The 17504-nt window shown below is 37.5% G+C and overlaps 1 protein-coding gene across 6 annotated transcripts in view; it reads right to left on the reverse strand.

Annotated features, from left to right (window-relative positions):
- The window catches only part of THSD7A (thrombospondin type 1 domain containing 7A), a 202261-nt gene that overhangs the window by 40380 nt on the left and 144377 nt on the right, over positions 1-17504 (reverse strand). For all 6 annotated transcript variants that reach the window (XM_017729336.1, XM_017729338.1, XM_017729337.1 and 3 more), the window contains 2 exons: positions 5828-6022; positions 3150-3413 (listed from right to left, as the gene is read on the reverse strand). In XM_017729336.1, the coding sequence (XP_017584825.1) occupies positions 3150-3413; positions 5828-6022 (459 nt within the window). The remainder of the gene's footprint in view (positions 1-3149; positions 3414-5827; positions 6023-17504) is intronic.

The following is a 17504-nucleotide window of genomic DNA, read 5'->3' on the forward strand; positions in this document are numbered from 1 at the left end:
GCTTGAATTATGTGTCAAGTTCTGCTTGAAAAGCCAAATGCAGATTGATGAGAAGCTACAAGGCACTTTTATTTTCCAGCAGGTGGGGTATTATTGTGATACCACAGAAGTCCCTTGTTGATTTGGCATAATATAGCTTTTATGTTTGTTCTTGAAGAAAAAAAACCAAACCAAACCAAAACAAAGAGCACACAGAAACCTAGAGAAGAAGCCAAACTGAAGAACTGTCACACAATAAGGGCATGAGAATAACAACAAAAGCATCTTAAATAAATACTGGGAAGATATAAAATAAGATTTAACTGGCAAAACAGCAGTTTGTAAACATTGAAAAAAATAAAACAAATCATCAGAATGTAATCCATGAATACAAAGCAGTTATTCAGAAAAGGCATTAAACATAAACTAAAATTAGATTGAAAAATCTATATTATTTGTTCTAGCTGCCTTGTATCTGCAAAAGTATGCTAAACCTGGAAAAATGCTGAAGGCAGACAATAAATTAGGTAAGCTTTACATAAGCCTATACTATGTGTGTGTACAACACCTGTCAATAACAGGATCTTCTGGAAAGGAAAGCATAAATTTAGTGACGTATTCATTAGCATCAGTTTAAACCTTTATCATCAAAGTCATGTTAGATACTTCATTCCCTGTATACATGAAATTCCTGTCAAACAATTTTAGGAAAGTAGAAGGAATACAGGATTAGCTCAGTATGAATTCCGAGCTTCATCTGCTCACACATTACACCATGGACTAAGTTAACGTGCACTGTCCCCCTCAAATTGAACTGACGAGGAAACAGAGTCGGGGAGGGGGGTGAGGTGGGGGGTGGTGTGGTGGAATATCGAGAAACCAGACACCTTAATGAACCGGTCTAGAAAGAAAGAATTCAAAAGAAAACACCACATAAAAACAATGGGCTCAGGCTTCCCAATATAAAACAAGTATAGTTATGACAGGAAAATATTTCCATTTGACAAAGTTTAAAGAGACTTCAAATCTCCCATGAGAAAAATGTGATGGAACTGGAGAAAAAAACAGCACAACAAAGCAATGCTGCGTTGTGTTTTTGGAAGGATGCCTGTGAGTGCTAGTAGCATGTAAACAGCTGCCCTGGCTATAGTAGGAATAACAGTAATACATTGTTAGCAGCTTTTCCACTGGATTATTATCCATTGTGGTCACTGTGAATGTAGGCCACATTCACTGATAAAATATATTGGATCAGAAATTACTATCATGAAGAGAGAGTTATGACAGGGTAAACAATGATGGTTGAGAATATTCTTTTTTTATAATTTTTCATTCCTCTTATATCTCTTTGTTTCTTGCAGTGGAATTGTACCTCAAAATGCACTGCTAGGGCTTGAAAGCAGCTATGCCCCAACTTGTCCTACACAAAAAAATTGTTCCTAGCAGCAGCATGCTACCTACTACATACAACACCTACAATTTGCTCTTGGACAAGCAGTTTCCTTTCTTTTGACACAAGAGCTGGCAGCCCCCATTCTTCAAGTCATTGAAAACTGATTGGCATGGGACATCAGTTCCCCTACTTTCCTACATATTGAAGTGCTTTTACAATTCTTCACTTTTCAAAGGTCACTCTGAACTTAATGCTGAAAAAATATGAATTTCTAACATACTGTCAAATACTGTTAAATTTAAAAAACCATCAGCAAAGAAATAGGAAAAAGTTTCTGTTCTGTATTTTCTAATGGTGCCTTCAGAACAAATCAGATTATTCCATAACTTTTTTTTTGAGCAGTTTCTGAGGAGATTTCTAATTTTCTCAGGACAACTGCCCAGTCCAGGCATATCTGTGCTCACACAACTGCTGGTCGTTAAAAGCAGACGCTCCTTTTGGTACTACAAAGATGGCAAGTGGCCATGGTCAGGCAGACCGAGTATAGCACATCCTCTTTATACTACACAGAACAAAACTAGCTCTTTGCAGACCTCATCCCTGAGCAAATTGCTGAGAACAGAATTAAAGAACATTCTCAGAGTAAAAAGATTTGCTGTCCCATGAGAACTTAGGATTTAGACTTTGTCATTTAGATGTGTTTAAATAAACTTACCTTTCAAGTATGAGTTATCTACAGCAAAAGATGATTTTGAATAAAAAAAAAAGGGACAAAATTCTCCACCAAATTATCTTCTAGCTTTGCTTTGAGGAATTTAGCTGAATGCTCACTTTTCCATCAAATAACAAAGATGTGCTAACACCTTGACTTGATGCATTGAATTTGTAGTTTATCAAATCTTTAAACGGGAATTAACAGCATGAATTAAAATCTCCTTATTTAATTTAATTTCTTTGATTAGCTATTTCAAATATAGCCAACTAAATAAATGAAATTTCTGTTATCTTAATTTAACATTAGAGAGTAGAACATACGTGAATTAAACTTACATTGACCTTTTAATGGCACTAATACCCAGTTTTTTCATACCAATTGTTCAGATACAGGTTTGCACCACAAGCAGGGAAAAAGTGAACACAAAAACTCCAGTGATGTCAATTAGCACATTTCTGGCTCACTGAAAGCCAGAAACTGCCAGTTTTGACCCTAATGCTACAGATGCATCCCCTTTAGGAAGGAACACTGTTCTTTCCTGGAGCAATGAAAATACAAAGAATATAAAGTCTTTAACCATCCTAGTTTTACACATGACAGATTTACACAGAGAAAAAGTGCTGTGTGCTGTTGAACTCAGGTCAATGCATGCCTGTTTGTTAAAGTGCTGAAGAGCAAATGGTAGAGATAAGCCTATATAAGGAGTTTAAAGAATCTGTGGAATTTCAGCCTTTCCAAAATAGTCCTGTGCTTGTTAATTTTTTGAGAATTTGCCCCTTCTAAATGGCTTTATTCTCAATTTTCTAGATACAGTTATCAGGAAAAAAGAACAATATTTTAATTTTTTCAATTAAAATACCTAATTAGTAGCTTACCATGATTTTACTTAATGTTACAATTTTAAAAGTCAGCAAAAATATGTGCTGGGTTTGAAGGCATCTTGGGATAAAAGGCAGCCTAACCAATAAATATTAATCTTCTAATTCTACTTGTACACATGTAATGTTAAATTCAAATAAAGCACATAAGTAAACAGATGAAAGAAAATAGGCTTGTAAATACCATGACTGTTGCACCGTGATGTTTCCACAAGTCGATTGTTTTGGTCGTAGCATGCCATGGCCTGGTAACGATAGCCTTGTCCACATTCCTTAACGTCTCCTTGTACCTTCATTCCCAGCAATACTTCTGTCTTACCCTCTGGTAAAATACAGTCTGACCAATTTCCCACAGACTGAGCACTGTACTTGTCACATGGACAAAACTGATTCTCAATCAGAGGATACAACTGAGAATTTCTGCATTTGTCCTTTTTCTTACTTTTTCCTAGAAAGAAAAAATAGTTATTTTAGCAAGTTTTTATCAGCTTGCAGCTTATCTCCCAAATATTTCATTTAGACTTCTGTAAAAAGTGCTTGCAACCACATACACATGCCTAACATTAGTCACATTAAACTTATTAAATTAGGTTATTGACTTGAATTTCTAAAGTAGTGGATACCTACAATTTGCACAAAGGCAATGTCTTTTTTAAAAAGAAGATGTAATTTATTTTTATTTTGGATAAAAATGTTTGGGGAGTAAAGTTTGAAAAAGTTAGCAATTAAACAAATACACCCTTTTCCTCCTATTTCATCAGCAGTGTGCAGTTCAATAACAAGATTTCTATCCAGATCAAGCTTTTTCAAGTTGAATGAAATTGCAGAAGGAAGCAACATGCAGCTTTGCTACAATAGCACCTTCTTTTAAAACGTCAAAATTATTTAATTTAATCATCTGTTATCATACATTCGTTCATAATTACCATTCTTCCCCTCTAACAGAATAAGCTCCTTTTCTGAATTTGTTTCCATTCAATTCTGTTCTTGTTTTCTTTGCTAAACTGGAGCATAGCCATCCACTCAATTTCCCCTTCTCATTAAATCTATTTAAATCTTCTCTTTGGTAAAGTTTGCTTAGTTTTCTCTCCATGCTAGACAGTTCCTATAAATTAATGTAGTAGTCTTTGCAAAAGTAGTTGTTGTTACTAAGTACTATCTAAGTAGTTGTTACTTAGATAATACTGTAAATTAATATTCTGTATTTTTGGTGCAAAACCAATACATGTAGCATTTTCCTTGCTGTTCAAAACAAGGCACTTGACACAACTTTGCAGCATCCTTAGTTCTTGTATTTACTACTGCCTTCATTTAGAATAGAAAGTGGGTACCTGGAAAAACGTTTATCATCCTTTTGACAACACAACTTCTTACTAAATGTATGCTTCTCCTCTGGAAGTATTTACTGGGAATAATTATAAATTTACTCCAAGTCAAGTATTACAAGTTAGTCTGCTTAACACATTGCCACAGAGAACACACCATAGCACACATCACAGAGTTAGCAAGTTCGAATAGGTAACTTAAATGAGGACAGGAAGTATCACAAAGTGTTAATGATGTGGTAGGAAAATATGTACTTTCTTGCTCTGTTTTTAAAATATGGAAAAATGCTGTTAGTCAGTTTCGTTCATTTTTTTCATTGTGGAAGCAAACCTGACATAAAGTTTACTGGAATTATTAGACAGTCACAGTGAGGCTTCCTTAAGATCATGAATTATTCATTGTCCACTGGTCTTCTGATTTGCAGGGGGATAGAGATGGGGATAGGGTTTGGATCCTATCACATTCTTTCAGAAGCTGCTAATGGGCACCCCCCTTAGCTAGCTTTCCTTCACCACAGACAATACAGACTAATTGGCAAAGAGCGCTGTGACAGAGCCTAAGCCTTACTCTTGAGCTTTCAATTATAATTTAGAAGCAGAGCATGTTTTTTTTCTCTTCACTTTATGCAGAAGAAAAAACAATTTCAAAAAACTCCCCCAACAAAACAACAGATTAAAAAGAGGTTGAAGAGAAAAAAATATTTCAAAGTGAAACAGTGTCCATTATGTAGAACTAGGACAAGTCTGCGGCGAGGGCATCGCTGGTAAATCTTTTTATTCTGCTAAGTAAAACCTAAAGGACACAAAATAAGAGCACAAATAAGGACATAAAATTGTCTCAAGAAGTAAGGCAGAAAATTAAGCATATTGCCTCATGTGGTCTGTGGTGCTGAATGTAGACAATGGAAGAATGGCAAAAGAAAGAACTCGGAGAGCCAACATTCAGCCAGAGAAAGGACTGGCTTAATCACAAATCTGACATTCAAGACTGTAGCTAAGTTCAAAAGAGGTAAACAAAAGCTTAAGGCTGAAAATGGTAATCTATAGCAAAATGCTGAAAGCACTCAGCTGCCATAGTAATTCTAAATGCACTAAAAAACACCATCAGAGAGGGACGTCCACTTAAGGCGAGACCAAATGTGGGAAGAAGAAGACAAGTGGGTTAACATCTGATCATGTTAAGGTGAGATGATTGCTGACTTGTCTGTCAAAAAAACCCACACAAACAAACAAATAAACAACCCCAACAGAACAAAAAAAAATCCTACTATGTGCACTATATTTAGGAAAAAAAAAGGCATTTTTCTATGTTCTCCCATCTTCTCTCTAGCCACTTACCCATATCAAGAGTCTCTGACATATGGCACGAGTTTTTACTCCTGGGTATTGCTCCACCAACAGCATATAGAGCATGACACTGCATCTGGTTTCTGCCACTGTGACATTTGTCATAAGGGAACCTCAGAAGTTCTCAGGTTTTAAACAAAACAGTATCAATAATTAATAAAAGAGGCATTATTTTGCTTGTTACTCTTACCAACAAGAGTGCGTTTTCTTGTCCTGACTCCTCCACAGTCCCCATTACAGGGAGAAAATTTTGACCAGTTCGTAAACTGACAGTCATCTTGGCAGGGAATCTGGCACATCTGTGTTAAGGGTGGTAATGGGCCAGAGTATTTAAGGCACTCACTGATGTCAGCTGGTCCTCCATCTTGTCTGCGACAAGTAATTGCTGGAAGCGAAAAGAGGTGGAGTCTAATTCAGCATTTTTTTAATGAATGTCTCTATTCAGTTAAGTAAAAACTACAATATTCTACTGGAAAATCACACTGAAAGCCCAGAATACCTATACAGCAACTTAATATTTGCCACCAGTTTTACCTTGAATGAATACATTTGACATTTCTCACTTTTTAAAGATTTGTTTAAAATAATTTATCAGGACTTACCAGGAAAAAAAAATTGCAGAAAACTGTAAATATTATAAAGGTTGTACCATGTTATCCACACCTGCTATACCACTTTACACATTATCCTTTTTCCTACTGACATAGCCTACATCTCAGACATTAAAAAACTTGCAACACCATCTTAAGTAACTTAATTATATGTTATAAAGTTTTACCAGCAGATTGAATTTTAGAAAGATGGATAGACATAAAATTTAGAAGCATATTTGAGTTCTGGATACCACTTAACCATTTACAAAAGTATTGCTGCCTGATGTTCTTCAGCAATTTTTAGTCTTGAAAAAGGTTTAAAGAATACAGCGTTGTTTCCTAGGGAAGGATCATCAGGCAATAGGGGTACAACTTTATAGAACAGGATAGCCATGTCCTGAATAAAAGCTTCTTACTTAAGAAGAAAAACAAATTCCTTAAGGAAACATCAGTAAGGAGTAAGGAGTTGGAACATAAGGATTTACAAAGAATAGGGAGGGCTGTTTCATTAATATAGTCTTTAACAACCACAGAATGGTTAATGTTAAGGGATTACTGGAGGTCCCTGCTCAAGCAGGGTCCCCTAGTGCACATGGCACAGAATTGTGCCCAGAAGGCTTTTGAATACCTCCAGGGAAGGAGGCTCCACAACTTCTCTGCGCAATCTGTTCCAGTGCTCAGTCATCCTCACAGTAAAAAATTTCTTCTTCATGTTCAGGTGAAACATTCTGCACTTCAGTTTCTGCCCGTTGTCTCGTGTCCTAAAACTTGGCACCACCAAGAAGAACCTGGCTCTGTCATCTTGACATCCTCCCTTCAAATACTTATAGACATTGATATGATCCCCTCTCAATCTCCTCAAGGCTGAACACGCCCAGCTCCCTCAGCCTTTCCTCAAAAGAGAAATGCTCCAGTCCCTTAATCGTCTTTGTTACCCTCAGCTGTATCTGCTCCAGGAGTTCCATGTATCTCTTGTATTGAGGAGCCCAGAAATGGACTCCAGGTGCAGACTCACCAGGGCTGAGTAGAGGATCAGGATCATCTCCCTCAGCCTGCTGGAAATGCTCTTGCTAATGCGCCCCGGGATACCACTGGTGTCCTTGGCCATAAAGGGCATCGCTGGCTCGTGGAAAACTCATTGTCCACTAGGACCCAGGTCCTTCTCCACAGAGCTGCTCTCCAGCAGGTCAGTCCCAGCCTATGCTGGTGCATGGGGTTATTCCTCTCCAGGTGCAGGACCCTGCACTTGCCCTTGTTTTATATCAGATGGTTCTTCTCTGCCCATTTCTCCAAACTCTCTGGATCCTTCTGAAAGGCTACACAGACCTCTGGGGTATCAACCACCCATCCCAGTTTTGTATCACCAGCAAACTTGCCGAGGAGGCTCTCTACCCCTTCATCAAAGTCAACAGTGCTCTATAACTGTTTCTCAAGTATATTTTTTTTACGCATGGTTGCTTATCTATTCTATCCTAAGCTCAGTAAACCTAACTTTAGGTCCTTCCCCAAAACAACATAAGACTTATTATACAGTAACAAGATAGGAAACTTCTAGTTGTTTGTTCACACAATAGAATTATATTTATGCTTCTTGGCATCTGACAGCACTCAGTAGATGCGGTAGCTCGAGATTGTAAAATAATTTGGGTCACCTATTGTTGCAGTAGCATTGCATCCAAATATTCTGTATACCTATGAAGGAATATAGCTTTTTAAATTATACTCCATAATTTAAGCATAGCTCTTCAATTGTGTTGACAATAATTGCTTTGTTAGCATGTATTGAAAAAAAAAAATCACGTTCAACTGCTGGAGAAAAAAGGAGTTTGATAATAAATAAAAGAGAAAACTGCCCATGAGTGGGCAAGAAGAGGGACAGGTGCCCATCTCTTCTTTCTGGTGACCATTGACAGGACACAAGGGAGTGGTCTGAAGCTGTGTCAGGGGGGTTAGTTTAGATATAAGGAAAGGGTTCTTCACACAGTTGGGAACTGGAAGAGGCTTCCCAGGGAAGTGGTCACAGCACCAAGGCTTACAGAATTCAAGAAGCATTTGGACAACACTCTCAGGTACATGGTGTGGCTCTTGGGGCTGTCCTGTGCAGGGCCAGATATTGGACTTCGATGATCCTTGTGGGTCCCTTCCAACTCAGGATATTCTATGATTCTATAACTATTTCCTCCAGGAGGAAAAAAGGAAGCATAGTTATCATGGTTTAGTATAGTTTGGGTTTTTAGTAAAGAGGGCTTCAGCCACAGAAGTGATTCTCTTGCAAGGAGGTGCTTACAGCTTCCTCTATGACCTGGCAGAACCTATCAACTGGCTAGTTTGAATATTGACAATTTTTAAAGCCACTTAGAATTTTGACCACCTCTGTGGTCCACATTTAAGAATGGAGAAACCCTGGGAAGCTCTCTCTCTCGCTTCCAGCCAGGGAACAGGTAACTGGGCTGGGCCCCCCCCCCCCCCCGCCACAGCCCTGCTCTGTGCAGGCAGCCCCTCTGCTCTGTGCAGGCCAGCCCTCAGCCAGTGCGGCCGAAATTCATCTGAGGCCACTACCCAGCAAAGATCATGTGGCCAACAGCGAGAGGCGAATTCCAGCTGCAAGGCCCAGGTGAGATGAACCCTTTTAGTGCTGTAAGTTTCCTCTAGAACGGATGAAGCCTGCAGACATCAGTCCTCTCCTGAGTCAGAGGAAAGGTGAAGGCAAGTGAAGAAAACACCATAAAGACACCTAAGTCAGTGAAGAAGGAAGGGCTGAAACCCTGAGAGAAAGAAAGAGAAGATGCTTCAAACCTAGGATCTATAATGTTGTAAAGCTGTGGTGATGGACTATGATACATCAGAGTACCCGTTGCAATTTCATGAAAGCATGGGGGGGGTGGAGCGTTCAAACTGCAATTGTGAGGAAAAGCACCTGTGCTGAAATAAGCAAATGTTGAAGTAGCTGTAATTTGATGAGAAGCTTGAACAGAGGTAGATGAAAGTGATGACTACCCTTGCTCCCAGGCAAGGAGAAGACCTCTGTTCCTAGAGATGAAGATGCTCCCAGAGATAGGTGAAGAGAATCTTTGTTTCTGAACAGCTCATCCTTAAAATGGAACCCCATTAGCTAAAGATTGGACCCTCGAAAGCAGTTGTGGGGAAAGCTGTAAGTCGAGGGAAGGGACTTTCACATGCGAGCAGAGAACCAACCTGGGTGGCTGTCTTGCTGTAACATTGAAGCCATGAGAGAACTGTTTCTTGTGGAGATGTCTCCATAGCATGAGCAAGAGAGACTCCTCTCCCTAAGTGAACTGAAAAAGGTTATTATAGAGGTGGTAAACTGATTGAGAATCTTAAGGGTTGTCTTTTTACATTGTCAGTGGGAGAAGGGAGAAAGGTGGGGGGAAGAGAAGTGTTCTGAAGGCTTAGTCTGACTTTTTTTCTTTCTTTTAGGTCTGTTAATAAACCTCTTTATATTCTTTTAAGTTTTGTGTCTGCTTTGCTTTCTCCTAATTCTTATCTCACAGAAGGAAAATAAGTAAGTAATAGATATTTTGAACCAAACCACTACACTTAATTGGTGTTTCTGCCCGGTTTACGAACTGAACCCGCTACAACAGTTCAGGAAACTTTTTTTTTTTAGATTGCTTTGAGGTAATTGTAATGGTATAGTGACCTGTGATTTCTTAAAAAAGCTTTTTAGTTTGACAGTTCTAAACTAAATTTCTGCCTCATGAAGACTGTAGGAAGCTGAACTTGACCCGTATGTTCCATTTCAAGTCCTTGTGCCTACTAAAATATATCCAAAGGTCCCAAGGGAACTGTTTTTGCCACACGTTTGTGGTAAAACACTGAAAGGGAGGGGGTGTGTTTTTCCTGAGATACTAAGCAAACAACTTCCCTGATCCTTGACTGCCCTTTGGAGCAGGGCTGCCAGCACTGTTTGTAATAGGCTCAGCACTGCATTAAGTTGTGCTTATTGTGACCAGCTGCACACTGTCTAATACAATTATTCTGTCAAATCCTATTATTTTTAGTGTAGTTTATATGAGGAAATATTTTTTTCAGACGTAGGTCTAGTGATTCAGTGAGAAAAATCAAATATCTAAAAATTGAAAATCTATACTATCGGATTTCTAAGATTACACAAATATTTTAGAAAAACACAAGTCAAACTCCTATCTTCCAATAAAAGCCTAGGCTATAGCTTTGGATTCTTGTGAGATACAATTCTCTGCTAATAGCACACATCAATTTCCTTAAGGTAAAAGCATAGTTCAGACTAGTTTCGCCATGTGGAAATTCACAGAGGTCAAACCTAAATCCTCTGTCTTGAGTTTGACCTTGCTATGTGCACACATCAGCAAAACTAATTGCATTATCTTCACTGCATTATCAGGGAGATACAGGCCACCATTTTCAGCAATGAAAACTATACTTGGCCAAGGGCTAACAGACAGTCGACTAATTAGCCAATATCCTTCAATAAATTTCTTTGAAAGTTTAATACTCATTTTACATACTGCTTCTCCATCTAGTCCTTTGATAGGACAGTAAACATTGTCCACCAAACAACATTCTTTCTTTCTAGCTAAATTGAGTTTCTCTAAAGCTAGTATTCATTCCCTCATCTTTCCTAGTTATTAAACATTACTCCATCAGCATATATCCACTCTGCCATGATTTTTTTCAGACTCGTATTAATGTATCTAATTTACATCAGGCAGACTCAGGTGAAAAGCTCCCCTGAGGATTAACACTTTAGTTTTTTTCCAGATTAACTGTCAGTTGTACCATAGCAATCAAAGCAGGAAAACTCTTCATTCTCAAGACCTAAATATTTCACCTTAATAACAACACAAATTAGAGGACAGCTTGGCATACTAAATCAATTCCCGAATCTTAATTTTCACACTGCCTGTCCATAACTATTCGTGCTACTTCTAGTTGACAAGACCTGGATGATTCATTCTGTGTTCTATTTTCCTATTGTTATTTTCCAGATTCAAGTATCATTGTGAAAGGTTTATACTCCTTGTAACTGCGAAAAGTGGGTATTTTTCCTTTATTAGAAGCAGGGATTTTGACAACCCTATACATTCCATTAATACATTTTTTGGCCAGCTAACTGTCTTGACACCTGAAATGCTCTCACCGTTAGAGGAGTTACTTTTTCCACTCACAAGCTAATCTGGGCAAACTCATTCCCTGCATCTTTGATCAAACCTATGGTTTTTTAACTACATTCTGTAGAAGTTGATTAACTCACTATAGAGAGAAGTGTCTTCAACTACATAAAGCTATACCGTACCAGGCTAATTATTTTGCTTATACAACCACATTATATTTATTACAGACATTAGCAGTAAGTGGAAAGAGCATGGTTCCTCCATTACTGAATTAAACACTGAATTATTAAGTGAAAACATAAACCAAGAGTACAGCTAAAAGAAAAATCAAATTTAACATGGAAACCATGTTCTGGTATTTAACAACTATTAGCTCCCAGAAGAAAGGTGTGAAATAAATAGCAGTCTAAATTTAATAGACAAGGGACTTTGATGTAATTAAAACTTTATCGGATAGCATTGTTTCCACCAAGTCCCCACAGGAGACTACAAGCTAATATATTTCTTGTGGGCATAATGAAACACTGAGACTGTATTGCAGCAAGTCATGTCATGTGTTAGCTTATATAAAAACCTTTCCAGTGCTACCATCATTAGCATACTTCACTGACATTTCACTGAGATATGAAATTCAGTGAATCCTGTACCTAAAATTTTCTTGATAAATGAAGGTGATCTATTGTCCTTTCTTTTACAACACACTTGTGATACCATTTTTTCAATTGTTAAGTGTTTTTAACAACAAAAATATTCCTTTTCAATTCTAAAAAACAAGAATTATTTCAGCACACTACCTTTTCTTATGCCTTCTATAAGAAGAGAATAGTTTCAGCTATGATTTCAGCTATGTTTATTTCTTTCTTTGTGGGACACAGCAGACTAGACACAGTGTGACAAAATGTTCCTACCATGAAGTACCTTAGGAAGGAGCACATGCCCATAATATTGTGAAAATACAAGCCTGAGTGTTCTTTATGTTCCAAAGACAATAACAATGTATTTTGGCTAAATAAAGTTGTCTGGAGATTGTGGCTCTTTTTTTGCAAATAAAAAATTAACTTCTTATGTAAACACTGCTTTTGAGCAGTTGTCCAAATTCTTACGTATGACTACTGAAGATGATCACTGTACTTTCCTAAAATACAAACTAGGCAATAGAGCACTCTCATCTGTTAAGTCTCAATGACATTAAAATAGTAGTTTATAGCTCCATGAAGAGCAGCACTCCATGATCTTGTGCTTTCAGTAAGGGCATGAAACACCCACAACAGCAAAGTCCCCTGCCTCCATAAGCGATGCCTGGAGAGGGAGGCTGCTGTCCCTTTTTAGCTATGGAGCAAGAAAAGTGCTTTTGACCACTTGTTCTGCCTTTGAGTCTCCCCATGGCTCAAACAAGCCTGCAAGGCTTCTCTGCGTGCTCATGGCCATCCTGGGAAGCTTCCTCCCATTCCTTTGTCTTTCAAATAACTACATACACCCTGTGAATAAAGAGTAGTGAGAGCTCGAGACCAGGTCTTTATTAAAGGCCAATTCCCAGTTACATCAAGCACAGCTATTCAGGTATTCTCTCTGACAGTCAGGTTACTTTAACTTCTGTTTAAATTTACAATTAACCTTCCTCTTGCTATTACGGAATATCCTGACAGATTTCGCAATTTTCATCCCATGTCTCCTACAAAACTCTGAGGAAGATTCGCGGTGGCAAGGACTGCAGGCTGTGCATCCTTCTGCAAATCTCTTTTCGGTCACTGGGATGGTCCATACCATGTGCATCCATCCATGTACATCATGACGTGATCAGGCTACCGCAGTTTGGGCACTCAAGCTTCTCATCTGCTACATGTCCTCTTCACTACCATTGGGATGCAGCCCAATAAGCCCTACTTCAATTTGCAGGAGCTACTGGCAAAACAAGTTTTAGTCTTTCTTAGGTTTTCCTATACAATTCTAAAGGGATTTGAGCTGTATTTCTAAGTTGCTTCACAAGTCACTGAAGCCGAGATCTACTAACACAGATTTAAGATATAACATAACACATACCTGCCTAAGTTGTTCACAATTTCAAACTTCATTTTTCTATCTCATTGAGCAGACTACTATTCTGAAGTTAGATTTATGTATTAATAAATGTTGGCCTCAAAAATACAGAGTGATATCTCTTAGCACACCCCTGCTGAAGCAGATTCTTCTCACCATGAGAATCCAAATCCCCATCAAATATTAGTAGCTTGGGTTTATTAAGCATTTATCCTCTTGTTCTAGTTTTTGGCTGGTAGTTGTTTTTTTATTTTTATTTTCTTTGGGGGGAGGGTGGTATTTTGTGTTTGGCACCACTGTGCCTCTCTCATGAATTTCAGGTGGCTCATCAATACATCTGATCAAATTAGTCTTGTTAGTTGAGAAACAGCTGATGAAAATAAACACAACATAAATGTTGCAGTAAAATATAGCTGTTTTCTGTATTTAGTTTTCTTGTTGGGTAGGTTAAAAGGAGGTTTCAAATTCCTTGCTGATGCACACACATCATCTCCTCTTGAGGGTTTTGAACAAAAGACTGATGTCTTAAGTTGCTTCAGTTCTGTAATACATTCCTGCCCTGCTTATCCACTGTTAAAAGGCATTTTTTCAGTGATACAAATTCAGATTTTCATTCAACGTAGGAATTCAACACGATTGCTATGACCACCAACCTTCTTCAAATACAGTTCATGACTACAGCAATGAATTTGCTGCTCAGTATTAAGTGCTATTTTACTGTGCTTAGGATTAGATATAAATACTTGCCCATTATTTGCATGAATAGCTAACAAACATTTTTAAAAACACTTCTAAAGAAAATCTTTTTTTAAAACAAAACCCAGAAGCCACCAAATCCTTTTATTCTCTTTCCTCTGCATTGACCCAAGTTACAGTTTTATGACATTCATTTAAACGGACGTGATTTGTAAAAAAACCTTCATTATACAAGACAGATAGAAACAAAGTTGTCTTTAACAATGAATCACAATTCTAAACTTTATGATTCACCCAAGTATCTCTTCTGCCAAGAAAGACCAAATGTGATAAAAAAGCTGAAGGATGGAAGTGCAAATAGTAAAGTTGTGACATAAAGCAAGGGATGCATATGCTCTAGTTACTCACAGACTCTTAAGATCAGACACCTAAGCAGTCATTTTTAATGATTTCTAACTTCTAATCTTTCCTTCAGATTTAATTATCTTTCTAACTAAAATTTTAACAGTAACAGGCTATTTTGTTCAAAATAAACTGCTAATGAATGCATGGTCAGATGTATCTTTTCCTTGGTGCACATTCCTATTCTTTCTCATTTAACACATTTGCTGATAATCTATGTGTTACAGTGGTTGTGTGTGGGCAATCAGATCAGAAATAGGACAAGCTGATAGCAATGGCAATATCCCCTTGCACTGAAAAAGAGGAATTCAGAACTCTTTCCACACAGAAGAATGGAATTACTTGCTCTACTGAGTATCAACACAAAATGAAAGGACAATGCACAGGAAACCAAAGGGCAGAGATTACTTCTACAAAATTATTATTCGCTTTGTCATCAAAAGCAAACTAGCACAAAGGGATGAATGTGTGATTTCTGCAATCATGAGCACCAGAAACTTGAAAGAGAACTCTTTCTCAGTTGAAAAAGAAATGGTGGTATGTCAACAATTTTCACAGTCAATATTTGTATAGAAATCACAAACAAACAGTTAAATGTACTGTTCAAAATATCTGTATTACAGCAGCAATCATAAATGCAGTATCAGAATGTTATACCAAATGGATTTCTTGTTTCAGTGTTTAGCATTTCCTGATTTTGGGGTGGTTCAAAGGACTTGTACAGTAGAAGCTCAGCCTTTTCTGTTTCTACATCACAAAATGGCCATTAAAGAAACTATTTATAGTACAGAATTTTTTAATGACATATTAACATGCAAAGTTTTCCACAGCCTGTAAAAATTCTATTTACAAGTAGCAAAGTATGCAGGAGGGAGCCAATAATTAACAGGGAGAGGAGATAAAACCTCTTCCAGCGTCTTCCTTCAGGAATTGGTAAAACCTTCTTAATACTGTCCAGGGCAGAGCTCAGTCTGTTTGCTCTCAGGTCAGCCTCCCTTCAGCGAGCACCTTGCATGAAATCAACTCTTGTTCAGGGGACCAAACAAAATAATGTGTATCACTGAAAATTCACACATGCCTATTTTGAATTTGAAAATTAAGAGGGGATAAGGAATATGTTGATGCCCTGTGTAGGAGATAAATTATATTATGAAATAAAACACACTATTCATGTTCAAAATGCAATTTTCTGAGGTGTGAAGCAAATAAAACTTTATCTGATAATCTCTAGAATTAGAGAATTGTGTTTTCCAAAGGGAAATTTACTTTTGTGCAAAAATTCAACTTGTATTTCCAAGTCATATTCATTGTAAAGGTAAAATATTTTACTTGTTTCAATCTAAGGAAAAGCTGTACTACTTTGTTTAGCTCCTACAGATTATCAGTTTACATTACTGAGTACAGAAGTAAAAGATACGATCAACACATTGTGAGGTATTACAACACTGAGACATGATACATAATATACCTGAGTTTGAAACTTGCATTTTATGTTGATTTATATCACTTATATAAATGGGAAAAAATACTGGGCAAAAACCTCTCTGTCTTTAATGCTTGTAACTTTCACCACTGCAACAGCCTAAACAATATTTAGATTCATATTTAGGTATCTGGACTGAGGCACAAATAAACTTTTGCTGTCCAACTTGAATTACTTGCTCTGTGAATTCTACAATGGAATTTACACATGGGATGGACCTGAAAAAAAACAGGAGTAAACAAAAATCTTCCTTTCTAACAATTTATCTCAGAAACATTCACCGAATTGTATCAAAAACACCAGCTTTCTTCTGGCCTAGCTGCTCCAGGGGTTCCTAATTAAGGATTACTCATCCTACCACTTGACCACATTACACTAGAGAGCTACTTCCATTATATCTGCTTGTGGGAACAAGATTACTGCTTGAATACATCATCTTTCACAATATCGAACTCTGTGTAGTACCAAAGGGAAATTCTGCCAGTCTGTTTTATCAGATTTGAAAACTACAAGGCCATTAATTTCAAGATAATTTATTATTCTGTATATGTGTGGCCTGTACATGACTGGAATTATGTTTAAAAAAATAAAAAGAAACTCTCACAACACAAAAGAATAATAAAATCCAATCTGCATGCACTATTATTAGCTGCCTTTCTTTTTTAACAGACTTTGAGGCAAAGTCAAGAGATTTAGGTACTACCATACAAGCACAGAAGACAACACTTTGTACAATCTGAATTCCTGCCATCAAAGACAGAAATCTTATTTTCTCAGTGTGTAATCTGAATGTATCCTCCAGAGCTGCTAGAAATAGATTCCATTGTGATAAACCTTTGAAATAATTACCACAGCCAGAAGTCTTTTGTATTAACAGGCAATGCCTTAAGGTTTCATTTTGTGGTAAGCTCTAAATTGATCTCCTGGAACACTTTCTGAGTAAGCGGCAGGAGCTACTATCCTAAGATTTACTTCATAACTTTTTAAGCATACCATGACCTCCTTTAATACTGCAAGGAAGTTAATGACCTGAACATTTCACTTCTGCAGTTAGCAATGTCCTTCCTCAGGAATGGCACAATCTGCTGAGCCAATAACTTAACAGTGCTTTAACAAATAGAAGTTTGCGCTCAGAAACAACAAAGGAGAAAAACCTTCCTGGAATTCAAGGTTGGCCAGTAGTTCAAAGCAATTCAATTACTGTAACACAGTAAATACGAACTGCATTTATTTTCCTATTGAATGTATTTAATGCACCTACAAAGGCCTTATCCCAGCTATACTTAACAGAGCCACACATACACAACTGCTAAAGCCACAAAATTCTCTATGAAGACAGGTGTCTTGGTTTTGGAGACAAAACTTCAGGAGGAAACACTCCAGAATGAGTGTCTCCTCCGAAAGGAAAAGGGCCTCCCCTTTTCCTCCACCAATAACAGTGGGTCACAATAAGGGAAAGTGGAAAAAACAAACTGTTTATTAACACACAAACAAAACCGTGTAGAACAGGATTAAAAAAAAACCCCTCCAAATACAACAAAT

The sequence above is a fragment of the Corvus brachyrhynchos genome, unplaced genomic scaffold (genome assembly GCF_000691975.1).
Source record: "Corvus brachyrhynchos isolate BGI_N302 unplaced genomic scaffold, ASM69197v1 scaffold142, whole genome shotgun sequence".
Lineage (NCBI taxonomy): Eukaryota > Metazoa > Chordata > Aves > Passeriformes > Corvidae > Corvus > Corvus brachyrhynchos.